The sequence below is a fragment of the Cottoperca gobio genome, chromosome 17 (genome assembly GCF_900634415.1).
Source record: "Cottoperca gobio chromosome 17, fCotGob3.1, whole genome shotgun sequence".
In the NCBI taxonomy this organism is placed as follows: Eukaryota; Metazoa; Chordata; class Actinopteri; order Perciformes; family Bovichtidae; genus Cottoperca; species Cottoperca gobio.
The window spans coordinates 4,143,197-4,157,741 of NC_041371.1; the positions used below are offsets into that span (position 1 = coordinate 4,143,197).

The 14,545-nt window shown below is 45.5% G+C and overlaps 2 protein-coding genes across 3 annotated transcripts in view; both read left to right on the forward strand.

The window, feature by feature from the left end:
• cadm3 (cell adhesion molecule 3) overlaps positions 1-1,758 on the forward strand; it is an 80,562-nt gene extending 78,804 nt beyond the window's left edge. For both annotated transcript variants that reach the window (XM_029453804.1, XM_029453805.1), the window contains one exon: positions 1-1,758. This exon is cut by the window's left edge and continues 2,573 nt beyond it. The gene's annotated coding sequence lies outside the window, so the exon portion shown is untranslated.
• A 1,910-nt stretch (positions 1,759-3,668) lies between these two features.
• kirrel1b (kirre like nephrin family adhesion molecule 1b) overlaps positions 3,669-14,545 on the forward strand; it is a 67,142-nt gene continuing 56,265 nt past the window's right edge. Inside the window, exon 1 of the mRNA XM_029453095.1 lies at positions 3,669-4,033. Within this exon, the coding sequence (XP_029308955.1) occupies positions 3,988-4,033 (46 nt within the window). The 5' untranslated portion in view covers positions 3,669-3,987. The remainder of the gene's footprint in view (positions 4,034-14,545) is intronic.

The following is a 14,545-nucleotide window of genomic DNA, read 5'->3' on the forward strand; positions in this document are numbered from 1 at the left end:
TGTCCTATGATAGTTTTTTGTACACCCTTTTTGGGAACGTTCAGGGATTGTGCTTTTCGTACCTTTCCCCGCATTGTCGTTAACCGCAACCTAGCTAGCTGCTTCGAGTGGCCTGGCTAGTGTGTCTATAAACTAGCTATATCACAAAGGGTAACGTGAGCTAAAGCAGGGTCAGCTGTTGTATTTCTTTCTCCCTCAAGCTCTCGGTTGGAAATAGGGGTGCCGCTGAAGTAAACGTGGCTTAAACAGTGTTGCATTGGAGGCTGTTTGGAGGTGCAACAGAAACATTTCAAAGGATTCTGCACACTGTTTGTCCCGTGTTTGCTCTGCAGCACTCTTCAACTTTTCACAGCATCCGTGTCTGCAGACCAGAGGATGGGCTTTGTCTCACAGAGCGCGTTGTCCACTTTGAAGAGTAACCTTTGATTTGTATTTAACCCCAGTCTAATTCTGCTCTGTGAATGGAGAAAGGAATACCTGCCTCATACTCGACAAAGTGTAGTGTCTTTTAAAAACTAATGGACCTGTATTTGCCTGTAATTTATCGTCCTGTCCGTCTTAGTTAATGTGCTAGCATGTAGCTTGCATGAGAAAAGGTTGGAAAATGTAGATAGTGTCGGAGTTAAGAAGTGTGACAAGCGTGTCTCCTGAGACAAGAGCGAGCGAGTCGGCCCGACTGACCTCCCCGCTGTTCTCTGATCTGCAAACACACGCCGTGTCCCAGTTAAACCCGCCTGTGCCTCCGTAACGCAGCAGTTCACGGGATAATATTGAGAAAACTGATGAAGTAGGACTTCCTCTTCCTCACCACTGCTGCGTCACACCCATGTAGGGGTACAATGGCGTTGAATTGGGACGTGCAGTCAGTATAATTCACATTTCATGGCATCAGTGCAGTAATGACTAGCTGTCACCAGGTGCCGGCAAACAGCAGCTTCTCTTCGACCGAGCTGTCCTGCCCCCCCCCCCCCCCCCCCCCCACCACCACCCCACTTGACTCTCACCAACTCCTCTCCAGGCAGTCGCACACTAGCTGCCAGTCATCTCTTTATTTTTGTAGTTTTTCAAATTGATTTTTAAATTATGTTTTCTAAAAGGTGTGCATAATCTTAAGTTCATTACTTTCAGTTGAATTGATAATCGTTTTTTTAACGTAGATTGTTTCCCAGTCTTGGAGGTTAGTTTCTTTTTTCCCCGCATATTATTGTTTCAACAACCATTTTTTTTGTTCTTCTTCTATAAGCTCATGTATATAGTGTTGCCTTTACTGGATACTCTTAAACACATGCACACTTTGCACACACACTTTGGGTACATACACATCCACACACATATGCACGGCAGGCATGATGTCTGTGACTATGGTGTATTTGTACATATGTGTGTGTATGTGCGTTTGTGTATGAGTGTGAGGTGTGTATTAATTGACCCAAACAGACTCCGGAGACACTCTTACGTGCGTTGCATTCACACAAATGTTTATTATTTCGATGACTAAAACAGTGTCTTTGTTTTTAGACCTATTATTTTGGATGACAAGTCTTCCTTTTGAATAATGTCCATATCACATGAGAATAGTGCTGTCATGTATGTTAATTTGTACTATGGCTGATGATGTCATCAAGGCGAGACCCAACCGCATGCTGTGGTGGGTTTGCGTCTGTTGGATGTTCATACAGTACTTGTTTTATTTCTTTTTTTTGTTAAAATACCAGTTCAGTTGTTGACTTCAATAAACATGCATTTGGGTTAATTTCACCTGTCTCGTCGTTTGTTCTTCCTGTTCAGAAACTTTCAAAATAAAAGCTGATCCTTGATTGCTTACGATGTTAAGATGTTCGTCCAGGGGGGTTGATCTGTTTCCTGCTCTGCTTTGCAAACTTTTGTATTTAGAATGATAATGATTTTAATCACTTAGTAGTGTTTAAACATGAATTTACTCGATAAGGACTTTTAAAATGTGGACTTTCTTAATTATTTTCTAACAAATCCAGATTCTTCCAAAGGGTTAGTGTTTTAGTGTTGTTTCCTTACTGTTCATCCTTTAAATAAATAATGGATTTAACTTATGTTTTGTATATTTTACAGTGATTTTGTATTACGTATACAAAAATATTTTTAAAATCCAACAAAAACATGTTTTTTTACATTTATTTTATGATTTAATAAATCACAAACTCAGAATTCACTAAATGTAAAATATAAATATAAATATAAATTATCATCAGGCTCCAAAAGGCCATGTGCAGTTAAGCTAAATGTCCAACAGAGGGCAGTACAATGCAATAATTCAATAAATAAAGTGTAACAAAGCCCCTTGTTTACTGTAAAACAAGAAAAGGTTGGTTAGTTATCAAATTGGGGAAAATCACTGACTGACTTTTCCTCTTAATTCAATTGAACTACATTTCTTATTTGCAGTAATCTTTGTCTCATTATTAGATTATGAAATCATCCTTTCTCTCAGACACACGTCTGTGGATCTTTCTTTCCTTTCACTCCTCTTATCGTTCCCTAACGTTCCCTAATGTTACCACATGTTGACGGTCTGGAAGTTAATAAGCACATTTACACAGAAAGTATCACGCAGATGGATATTCATAACTCTGTCCAGCTGTTTGAGGAGTTCCTTTTAAATACAGATTAAGCTCCAGCGAAGCTTCCCTAAGAAGAAGTCACTTAATCAGAGGATGCCGCAGATGCACAGTAAGTTCCTCCTCGTGGTTACACATGATGGCAATATGTCGCTAACATCATACACTGCGATGAGGTCACTATAGTTCTTAATTTAGTTTGGACAGTATGACTCATTGTAATGTTACATAAAGTCAGTGTCACTGCAGATGCTTCAGTCGTCCCTCCAGTAGTGCTGTGAGCTGATTGTCAATATAATGTATGTAACACACATACAGTGTAACAAAAGGTCAATCCCAGGCTTTTCTTTTTTAACACATTCATACAAAACAGTAGCAGGATATTCAAACGGTGTCATTTTAAAGATTATACAAAAGTTGAACACTCAGTTCGCTTTATTAGGACGGTGTAGGTGTGATTTATTGCCTCGATTGGGAATGGCCTCAAATGTTTCTCAAGCGTTACTGTGGCAACACATGACATCATCTTTCTCCAGCTTTGCCCAGTGACAGACGCACGGACAGAGACAGATATGCAGAAATCTTGTCTTGTGAAATGACCCAAAACTGTGTTCACGTCTGACCCCGTTACTCATAGCAACAAGACGATGGAGAACATAGCTTTTCAGAGCCTTTGAAGTATGTGCTTACATCATGATTGTTGGTGAACACAGAATGAGTAGAACTGCTCTAAATACAGTTAAAGCTGCTAGATGCCTATGATGACAATATACTAAAATCTGATTCATAACTCCCACACTAGTTTCCATTGTGTAGGACTTTTATTTCGATGTTATACAAGATGTTAACCTGCTACAGAATATTCCGTGTTAAAGGAGCACTGGAGTTTAAAACACTTGATGGTTTAAGTTGAAAGCGCAGTTCTCGTTGCGGCCGCTGCAGCGCCCTCCTCCTCTCTGTGGAGTCCAAAGCGGGGAGGCGTGGAGGAGGTGGAGGTGGTGGAGGAGGGAGGGGGTGTGTGCTACTGATTGTATGAGAGGAGAGGGGGGCAGAGAGGGAGAGAGAGAGAAAAGAGAGGAGAGAGGAATTCAGTCCTGTTTTAATGGGAATCTAAAGCGCAGAGAGGAAAAGGAAACCAAGAGATAGAGCAGACACGCACAAAAAAAGTGGAGACAGATTTATTATACCCACGGGAACAACAGGGAAACGAGTAGAAGAAAGGAAAAGAGCAGAGAGGGAAAAGGACATTGGATTTTATCCTCTAAATGTGTCTTCTTTCACTCTCATGACTCAAAGAGGATTCCAGTTAAATTCACCAGGTCCGGAGGAATTTATGGTGTCTTTTCGGGGAAGCAGAGCCGAGGGGAGGAATCTGAATGCGCTCGGCTGAACCATGCCAGCCCTGTGGATCATAACTTTGGCGATCACTTTGAACCAAGGTGAGTTAAACACACACTCCGTCTGAACTGGCTAAGGCACGAGCAACAGCGGAAAGTTTCTTTCTTTTAATGCCCGAATTGTGTCCCCCTTTACCCTTCCTCCTGTTCACCCTGTTGTGTGCGGGCGTCTGTGCGCTTTGTGGGTGTTTTCTGTCTGGGCACTGAGTGCTTCTGCATGTCTGGCAATGTGCGCGCGCGCGTGTGTAAATGTGTTATGCTGTTATAGATTTGTGCTGCCCTGGACATCATCGTCACAACCCACAGGAGCTGAAGGGAAAAGAGTCACGGGGTGTTCAGGGTCTTTGCTCTGCTGGTGCACCACAAACAAGAGACTCAGAGTGCAGACACACACGGCCCAGACGCGCTGCGTTCATTTCTCTTCAATTACACGTTTTGTGGGAGAGACGTGATGTGGAGCATCTGCACACGACATTGCTTTGACGTGACCTTTGAAAACGCATGAATAGATAGATTTTGGTTGACACAAACAAACGCAGTGTGGGTCACCAGAGGATGTGCTACAAGCACGCGCGCACACTCTCACACACACACACACGCACACACACACACACACACACACGCACGCGCGCACACACACTCACACACATTGCGCATAGCCTGCCACCCGGAGATGATTGATGAGGCGAGGATCCAATGCACAGTCTGGTCACCGGGCTTTAACATGAGTCACACTGGATCAATTTCCAACACTCAGGCGCGCGCGCACACATATATACGCCACGCACGCGCATTCAATCTCAGTGAGTGAGTGTGTGTGTGTGTGTGTGTGTGTGTGTGTGTGTGTGTGTGTGTGTGTGTGCGTAAGAGAAAAAGTAAAGACCAGCGCAAGTGTCCCTCGAGAGAGAAAGTCGGTGTGTGTGTGTGTGTGTGTGAGTGAGAGCAGTGCATTATCCTCTTAGCATGCAGGTAGAGTCGCGTGCTCGTGCCCAGTGCGCGCGGCCAAGCTGCAAACGTGCAGGTGCCAAGAAAAATTCATATTTCAACGTAAAGACTGAGACATATTCACTAGACTGGAGGAGAGCCCCATTACTAATATTAATGCCCCTATTTATCGATCACCTTGATATATTGCCCTCTCACTCTCTCTCTACACATGCACACACACACACACACACACACACACACACACACACACACACACACACCTCAGTGGGGAGAGGATGAGTGTGCATTTGTGTTGTCGGGCAGTCAGGGCTCAAAAGACAGAGGTGATTAATTGAGGTGGCCTGATGTGAACAGTTCAACTGTGTGTGTGTGTGTGTGTGTGTGTGTGTGTGTGTGTGTGTGTGTGTGTGTGTGTGTGTGTGTGTGTGTGTGTGTGTGTACCTGCGTTAGCACCTGGGTCCCCGGTGCCGCAGGCCGCTGGTGTGATAAACCACAGACGTTGATCTGCCCAGACAGACAGTCAGAGGAGCTCTCAGGCTGGAGCAGAGCTCACCACCTGAGTATAATATAATATAATATAATATTATTATCATTATTGCTTTATACAATAAGGTCGAGCGGAGCGAAATGATCTGCACAAGGTCGGAGCGTCTTGGATTGAAGAACAGATGCGTTTGTCTTTCGGTGAGAATAGAATAATGTGTATCAGATTGTTTACGATGAATCTGCGTTCATCAATGTTCTAAGCAGCTCAGATTAATTAGGGTTGTAGCCGGATGAAGATGAAAGGAGATTAGAAAAGTTTGATTATTTCAAGCTATAGAGAACAAACGGAACAAAACAAAGCAAGACCGAAAAGAGCAGGAGAGAAGGGAACAAAAGAGAACAGAAGAGACACGGAGCAGAGCAGAGCGGCATCAGAACGGGCCAGAACAGAACAAAAGAGAAGAGGAGAGGAGAGGAGAACCAAGCAGAAGAGAAACCCAACAGAGATGAACAGACGGAACGCAACAGAAAACACGAGAGACGGAACAGAATCAACACAACAGAACCAACCGAGACGATCAGAAACAACACGGCAGAGAACACAAACAGCAGAGACCGGAGCAGAGCAGCAGATCAGTGTCTCCTTGCTGAGCCGGTGTAAGCCTGTAAATGTGATCAGGGTGAATCCGTCCCCTACATGCAGCAGCTGCAGCCTAATGTGTGTTTAGCCTGTTTGGAGTCTTCCAGGTGTCTTCTGCCTGCTCTCCTCTGCTGACAGCTCTGGCTGTCTCTCCCTGAGCAGCCTGATTTACTGCTCAGTCCAGTGGTGTGCCTGGCTTCCCAACACAGGCCGACTACATCTCTGTGTGGTTGACCGCGCGTCTGCAGGCCTCTGTAATTACCACTCTGCCCTGCATGTGTAAATGTGTGTGGGTCCGATGCAGCGTGTTGCCGCTGTGATCCGACACTGTGCTGCCAGCGCTGCTCTGGCCACAGGCGAGAAAAGCCTCAGAGTCCATTCTTGAACAGCACTTTATCTTGAGCTGAACATTTTTTGCAGCCTGATCATGCAAGCAAAGCAAGCAAGGCAATTCTTGCACTGCAAGCACCTGTCCCATCTCTTTTCTCTCTCTTTCACACACACACACACACACACACACACACACACACACACACACACACACACACACACACACACACACTTTTCTCTCCCTTTTCTCCCTCCTCCTCCTCCTCCTTTTCTCCCGTCACCAGAATAGAGCAAAGGCGCAGATGTAAAGAGACAGGCCAAAAGACAGAGAGATGGAGGCAGAGAGAGATGAAGAAAGGAAGAGACAGCGGGGTTCAGTCCTAATCTGTTGACAAGAGGGGATGTTTGAGGATAAACAGAGCAGTAGCGCTCAGGAAGCAGAGAGAGAGAGAGAGAGAGAGAGAGAGAAATGATGATAGAGAGAGAGAGAGAGAGAGATAGAGAGAGAGAGAGAGAGAAGAGAGAGAGAGAGGGAGGAGAAGATGAAGAGGAGACAAGACAGAGAGATAGGAGAGAGAGAAGGGAGACAGATGAGATATCTAGTAGATAAGAAGAGAGAGACGAGAAAAGATGTATTTGTAGGAGCTCGTGATAGACTGCAGAGAATATACGGTCTCTCTCTCTAGTGCAGAGTTCTTTCGCCTCTCTCTGAGTTCTCTCTCCCTCTCTTTCTCTGCTCTCTCTACTCGCTCTCTCTCCTCTCTCTCCTCTCTCTCTCGCTCTCTCTACACCGCTCTCTCTCCTCTCTCGCTCTCTCTCGCTCTCTCTCTCTCGCTACTCTCTCTCTCGCCGCTCTTCTCTCGCCTCGAGTCTCTCGCTCCTCTATCGCTCCTTCTCTGCCTCTAATCGTTCTCGCTCGAGAATAGAGAGAGAAGATGGGTCTAGAGCAGAGCGAGAGAGTGCATGAGAGAGAGACAGAGATAGAGAGAGAGAAGGAGCGAGAGAAGAGAGAGAGAGAGACGAGATAGATAGAGAGACAGAGAGAGAGAGAGAGGGAGGGAAGAGAGAGAGAAGAGAGAGAGTGTGTGTGTTGGTGTCAAGAGACATAGAGAGATAGAGAGGAGAGAAGAGAGAGAGGGAGAGAGAGAGTTTGTGGTGCACCCGTGGATAGAGACATAAGAGAGAGAGAAGGAGGCGATACAGAGAGAGGAGAGATAAGACATATCAGAATATATAGAGAGAAGAAGAGGAGGCCCTGTTGGCTTGAGTCTTTTCTTCAAGAGCTACACCATCAATGTTTGATGTTTCTCATCAGCACAGGTTTACACCAACATGTGCTCCAGGGGCACTGAGGGATCCATAGAAAGGTCTGTTAGGACGTATCTAGAAACGCTACGTCAAAGGCAACTGCACTTGCATTTAAATCCTTGGAATGTGTCACTTCTCATCCAAAACATCCACTTTTAGATGTATGACCTGATAGGCTGCTCTAATTTAGTACAGCAACAGATTGTATGAGATTATTTTGTATCATTAGTTTCGAGCTCTGCAATGTTACGCCCTCAAACAGTTGTGTAATTCCTTTCTGAATCATCCAGCCACAGAAATACTCTCAGATGGAGGTTTGTGGGTTAAATCACAACAGTGATGGCATTTAGAGCGTGTGAAGATATGGGAAAACACACACAACTCAATAGCATGTTTTACTTCTGTGCAATGAAACACAATCCTTTTTAATTTGCAGCAAAATGCATTTAAAGCGCACATTCTGGGTAGATTATTGTTCTTCTGTTTACCTCACGCTCACTGTGACAAAAGAAAACGTTCATTTGCAGTTAATCAGATTACCACAAAGCACAAAGTGCATTTGGGGCTCCCAGGTCTCCCTTACAGTCCGAGGGCCGTTTCTACAAAGCAACACAACGCGTTGTTCTTCTGGCTGGATTTTATCATCTGAAGCACCACTGATGAGCATTTCTTGCATGAGCGACCTCAGGATGAATCAAACCTCCAACCTTGGCCATTAGTGCCATACTGTACTGACCGTGCCATAAAAGCAAACATAAACGGTTGACTGACTCTGTCGCTCTAATTGGGTGGAGGAAGAAAAAAAAAATCCACTTCAATAAAAAGCGCTGTACTCTCAAATGAAGATAATTAAAAATGGCATGACAAGCCTTGTTTAAGAGCAGAGTGGAGGTTCAAACAACACGACTGCAGCAGAGTTAAGTGTGTGTGTGTGTGTGTGTGTGTGTGTGTGTGTGTGTGTGTGTGTGTGTGTGTGTGTGTGTGTGTGTGTGTGCGTGTGTGGGCCTCATCCTAAAGCCCTGCAGTAACTGACAGATCTGATATCCTTATGGCAGGGGAAGCATAATCTGAGGTGACAAGGAACAGCAATTAAATATGATAAATAAAATAACCGGGACAATTAGACAGCGCTTAATTCACCACGATGCCCCGATAATCTAGTAATCTGCTCAAGCGACATCGGCAAATTCCCCATTCCCTCCTCTGCACGGGCTGTGTGTGTGTGTGTGTGTGTGTGTGTGAGCGTGGGAGTGAGAGGTCGAAGAGTATAGATCCAAACAGAGAGCGTCGACTGGTATTAAGACTGACACCCGTCAATCTGGCTGATATGTCAAACTGCATGAGGGAGGAGGAAGTAGTGGACAGGGAGGGATGGGAGGAAGACGAGGGAGAGAAGACACACAGAAGAAAGTAAAAGAATGGATGAGGGAAGAGAAGACGGAGAAGAAGGCAGAATAGTGAAGAAGGGAGATGGACAGGAGGGGAGTTCAGGTGAGAGGAGGAGGGCAGAGAAAAGGGGGCGTTCAGAGGAGGAGTGGAGATAGAGAGAAAGGAAACATCAATGGAAAGAGGGCAGAGGGAGAAAGAGGGGAGGTGCAGAAGGGTAGAAGAGGTCAGAGGGAGAAGGAGCTAAAAGAGGAGACACATTCAGGTGTACGGAGAGCAGAGGGGTGGAGGTGGCCGAGAGGAGGAAGATACAGAGGAGGGGGGAACCAACAGGATTTATGGAGGAATAGAGCAGAGCAGAGGAGCAGAACAAATAGGGGAGCAGATTAGAGGATAGGAGGAACATTCGAGGGAGTAATCTGGTAAGGAGCGGGAGCTAACAGGAGTAAAGAAAGATGAGAGCAGGGTTGGATTGAGGGAACAAGAACATAGAGATGTAGATAAGGGGAGAGAAGGGAAGAAGAGGAGGAGGTAAAGGGATGAATGTGGGTAGGAGGAAGAGCGTATAGGAGCAAGCAGATTTGTGTTGGTGCTCAGAGGAGGAGCAGAGATGGAAGAAGAGCGGGAGAAAAAGGACAAAGGGGGATTCAGAAGTGTGGTTGAAGACCGGAGGAATGCAGCAGGGAAACGAAGAGGAAGAGTAGGAGCGAAGAGGAGTTAAAGAGGAGAGACAGGTTGGAGCTGGGGAGCAGGGAAATAGAGGATTAGATGAGGAGGGAGGAGAAGAATAGACTATAAGGGCAAGAGAGACATGTGGGTACAAAGAGGGTAAAGGAGGGAAGGTAGGCAGAAGAGAGGGGGAGGTTCAGAGAGGGAGACGAAGAGAGGAAACGCTAATGGAGGGAGGACAGCAGGAGCTGTAAGGAGAGGAGGTGAGCAGAAAGGTGAGGAGTAGATGAGGTGAGAGGAGAAAGATATTTGGGAGAGGAGAGGAGATGAACGGTCAGAGGAGGTGCGGGGACAGATGGAGACAACACTGGAGGGGAAGGGGAGAAGGAGCATGAATGGAGGAGAGAAATGTGGGCACAGCAGAGGAGAGGAGAGGAGAGAGAGAGAGGGAGGAGAGGGAGGAAAAAGAAGGGAGATTAAAGGAAGAGGAGAGCAGGGAAGCACGGATTAATGTTGGCAAGGGTTGGAGCAAAGGAGCAGCAAAATAGAGAAGTGGATCATAGGAGAGAAGAAAAGAGGGGGATACATTGGGAGGAGGAAGAGGGCAGAGGAGTGAAGGAGGATTTGAAATGGAGGATGACACATTATTGGACAAATTGCAAGGAGAAGAAAGCAGAAGGGAGATGCAGTAGTGTGGATGAGGGCAGCAGTGAAATGGGAGCTAACGGGAGTGAATGAGGAGGAGAGCAGGGTTGGGGAGCAGAGATTTATATGTAGGGAGGGAGCAGGGGGGACCAGCCAGGCCTATTATAGACGGGACTCTCCTGGGAGAGCAGGGCCTGGGGTTTTTCCAGGCATTTCCAGCATATTTCACCGTCGTTCCAAGCGGCACGCTGCAATGCACAAAGCTCCGCCCCCGACAGAGTCCACAGAGTCGCTCTCCAAGTATAAATAAAGTGAGCCTTTCTCTGCATGAGCATTCAATAAAAGTGATAAACGGCTGGAAGTAACCCTTCTTAGCTTTTTTTTTGGAAGGGGAAGTGAGAAACCAAACTGGCCACCCTCTCCAAGGAGAAGCTTTCAAAGAAATGCAGACATCAAGCATAAAAGCACTGAAAAGCATAAAAGTGCCTCCTTTTATACCAGCAAGAATGTCAACAAACAGGGCTGCAAGATCAAATACGCTGAGTGTGGCGCTAGTTATGTTCTTCTCTGCTTTCCCACGTCTCATCTCTCTCTCTCATCTCTCTCTCCCCTCTCCCTCTCTCTCTCTTCTCTCTCCTCTCCTCTCTCTCTCTCTCTCGTCTCTCTCTCTCCTCCTCCCCTCTCGCTCTCTCTCTCTCTCTCGTCTCTCTCCTCTCTCCCTCTCTCTCTCTCTCTCTCTCTCCCTCTCGCTCTCTCTCTCCCTCGTCTCTCTCCCCTCTCTCTCTCTCTCCCTCTCTCCCTCTCTCTCCCTCTCTCTCTCTCTCTCTCTCTCTCTCTCTCTCTCTCGCTCTGTTTCTTTGTCTGCCTTTGTTTTCTCTCGCTCGCTCGCTGTCTGAGAGTCTCATGTGTGGAGGTGAGAGAGAACAATTGAATGGGCCTCCCACATGAAACCCATTCAGAGACATCTTGAGGATTAAGAATGAGAAATAGTCCAGTGAATTAAATCAATCAGATCCATTACAAGATCGCTATCACAAGGTTTTCAGCTTTTGTATTTGCCCTGGATTATGCTGCTCAATATCTGTGTGTGTGTGTGTGTGTGTGTGTGTGTGTGTGTGTGTGTTTATACGTGCACGTATTCCATACATTATGTAACGCTGTACTGAATGTGATTACTTGACTTGACAGACTTTGTTTTGGAATCGATGCTTTTACTTAGAATCTTTTAATTGAGGGTCATGATGTCACACGTGCCACATAACTGCAACATCATCAGCGTACAAAAGTGTAATCAGAAGCGAAAAGTGGAATGAATATCTGTTCAGATTGGTAATCTTGTCGGCCTTTTATTTGATCAGCTAGTTCCTGATTTAAATCAAAAATGTTTCCAGACTTTGTGCGTCAGACAAGCAAAGCTCTTATGCGGCTGCTCGTGCTCGGACGTGTTTCAACGCTCATTTCTTAAAGTAAGTCATTGTATTGGTACCAAACCAATATAGGTATCATATCATATCACTAGTATACCAAACATTTTTGTAATATATTCCTCTGTTGATCAATTAAACTCACCACTTGTTACCACAAGTAATGCAAAGCCGTGTCACATACCACAGTTCTCAACCATGTGGCTGCAGGCCGGCGCTCTGCGATGAAGCTATACGATTATACGATGAAGCTATACGATTATACGGCCATTTGTGCAGTAATTGCCTTGAAGTTGACGTTGTCTGTCTTGGCTCCAAATGTCGTCATCACTGCGTGTCACAACCACAACAAAGGAAAGCGATTTTAAACGTACTGAGCGCGAGGTTATCATCATCATCGACTCGATTTGAGATTAGCAGCTGGCTAACATGTGTGAGGGGAAGGAGAACCTTTGGCTGGTAGAGGACCTCTGCCATAACACATCACATGAAACCACATATCATTATGTTTCAAGTCATTCCTTTCATCCTCGTCTAACCAGCCACTCACTAATTCTATTAAGACAGCATATCTTACTCAAACTAAAGCTTCTGTTAAAGGAAAAGTTTGTAATAATACTTTCTCTTATACAAATCCAATGTGTGACGATCATAATCCTAATTTTCTACACCCTACAGACCCCAGTATCCACAAGCTCCACTTTCACTTAATTTAACATTTAGCGCCTTCCAATCTTTCCCACGGAGGCTTTTCCAAACTTATTTTCTCTTATCAGAAAGTGAACTTGTGTAACCAAATGATTTTATTGCGTGGGCGCCACGACCACGCTTTTTCTTTTTCCTTTTTTGAAGTCTCAATGTATCCCTCTATCCCTTTTATTTATTTTCCTTTGGTGGATTTTAAACATTGATAAAAGAAGCAGCAGCGATTTAAAGATGGAGATGGACAACATGATTAGAGATGATGAAAGCCAGTATCCATCACCACCCACTCTGTTTGTGTTTCCATCCTCCTTCTGTCTGTCTATCTGCCTGTTCCTCCTCTCTCCCCTCTTATGTTTTAATGTAAGTCGATAACTATCAGGAACTGATAACACCCCGGGCTCCGCTCGGCTTGGCGAGGCTCGATGAGGCGAGGAGAGGAGAAGGCGAGAGCAGGATTGGGTGAGGTGGTGGTGGTGTGGTGGGGGGTGACACTATCTCTCCTCAGTGAAGCTTGATATGCCCGGGCGCAGGGGAGATAAGCCAGCAGCTCTCAGCGGCGGTGGTGAAGAGGGACAGTGACGTCATCCTCTTTCCTGTTCCGGTAAATGAAGTTATGGCGTCACAGGTGGAGATTATGTCAGAGTGAGATTTGTCATTGTTCTGGAAAGAAGATGGAGGAGTGGTTGTTCGTAATAAGCCTTTCTCACTGCGGGGTCTTTCGACCAAAAGCACAGGTGCAGATATTAACAGTAACAATGGCTCTGTTGTGTTCAAGTGTCCCAGTAAACCACGTTAGTGTGACATCATTCATTATATTATTTACACCTGCGACCTGTCAGAATGTGTACCATGAAAAAAGGTGTGTTGAATGTGTTGTTGTGAGGACACAAATACACTCACGCTACGGGGACTCACGCTACGGGGACTCACGTCCAATTAGGGGACAAACGTCAAGTACTGTAAAGCAAGTGGTTACATTTTAGGAATTGGTTTTTGGTTAAGGTTGTGAAAAATCTCCATGGAATTAATGTTAATCAATACATAGTGAAACAATAAAGTGTGTGTGTGTGTGTGTGTGTGTGTGTGTGTGTGTGTGTGTGTGTGTGTGTGTGTGTGTGTGTGTGTGTGTGTGTGTGTGTGTGAGAGAGAGAGACAGAGAGTCGTCATGGGAAGAAAGTGCATCTATTTTGTATGCACTTCAAGAAAGGCACTGTTTCTTGTGTGTGTGTGTGTGTGTGTGTGTGTGTGTGTGTGTGTGTGTGTGTGTGTGTGTGTGTGTGTATGTGTGTGTGTGTGTGTGTTGGGCGGGGGGGGGGTCTCTCGTCTCAGCTAAGAGAGACGAAGAAAGAGAGAGATTGTAGGTTTGTGTATGTGTGTGTGGTGTGAGTGTGTGTGAGTGTGTGTGTGTGAGTGTGCTAATCCACAATGTACGGCGAGGGCCAAAGGAAAATAAAAAGAGTAGGTCTGCTCGCCTGTGATTGAGGCAAAGTGAGAAAGAGGGGGAGAGAGAGAGAGAGGCGGGGAGGAAGGGGGGAGATGGAGCGAGTGAAAGGGAGAGGACGAGACGTTGCAATAGGGAGAGCGGGAGAAAAAGATAATTTTCTTAGCTCTTCTTTTAAATAAGTCTGTTTCTATAGCAACCATTCAACCACGCGCTGGAGAGAGAGAGAGAGAGAGAGAGTGTGTGTGTGTGTGTGTGTGTGTGTGTGTGTGTGAGGGGGAAGTGGGGGTGAGGGAGGGAGAGGTTACCATAGCAACGGAGGAAGAGGGAGAAAAAGGACTTGGGAGAAACTTAAAAAAAGAAAACATATAAGGAGAAAATGTAAAAGGCACGATAAGCAAAGGATGAGTGGATTTACAGAGTTGGACAAATACAATTAAAATATTAAATTATTACTCATTGAAAAAGTGATGACATCACTCAGAAGTAGGAGGAGATGTTTGGCACGTCCAGGGTTCAGGCTGTTAAAGTCCTGTTTATCTTTCTGCACAAACAATGCGAGGTGCCTGTCA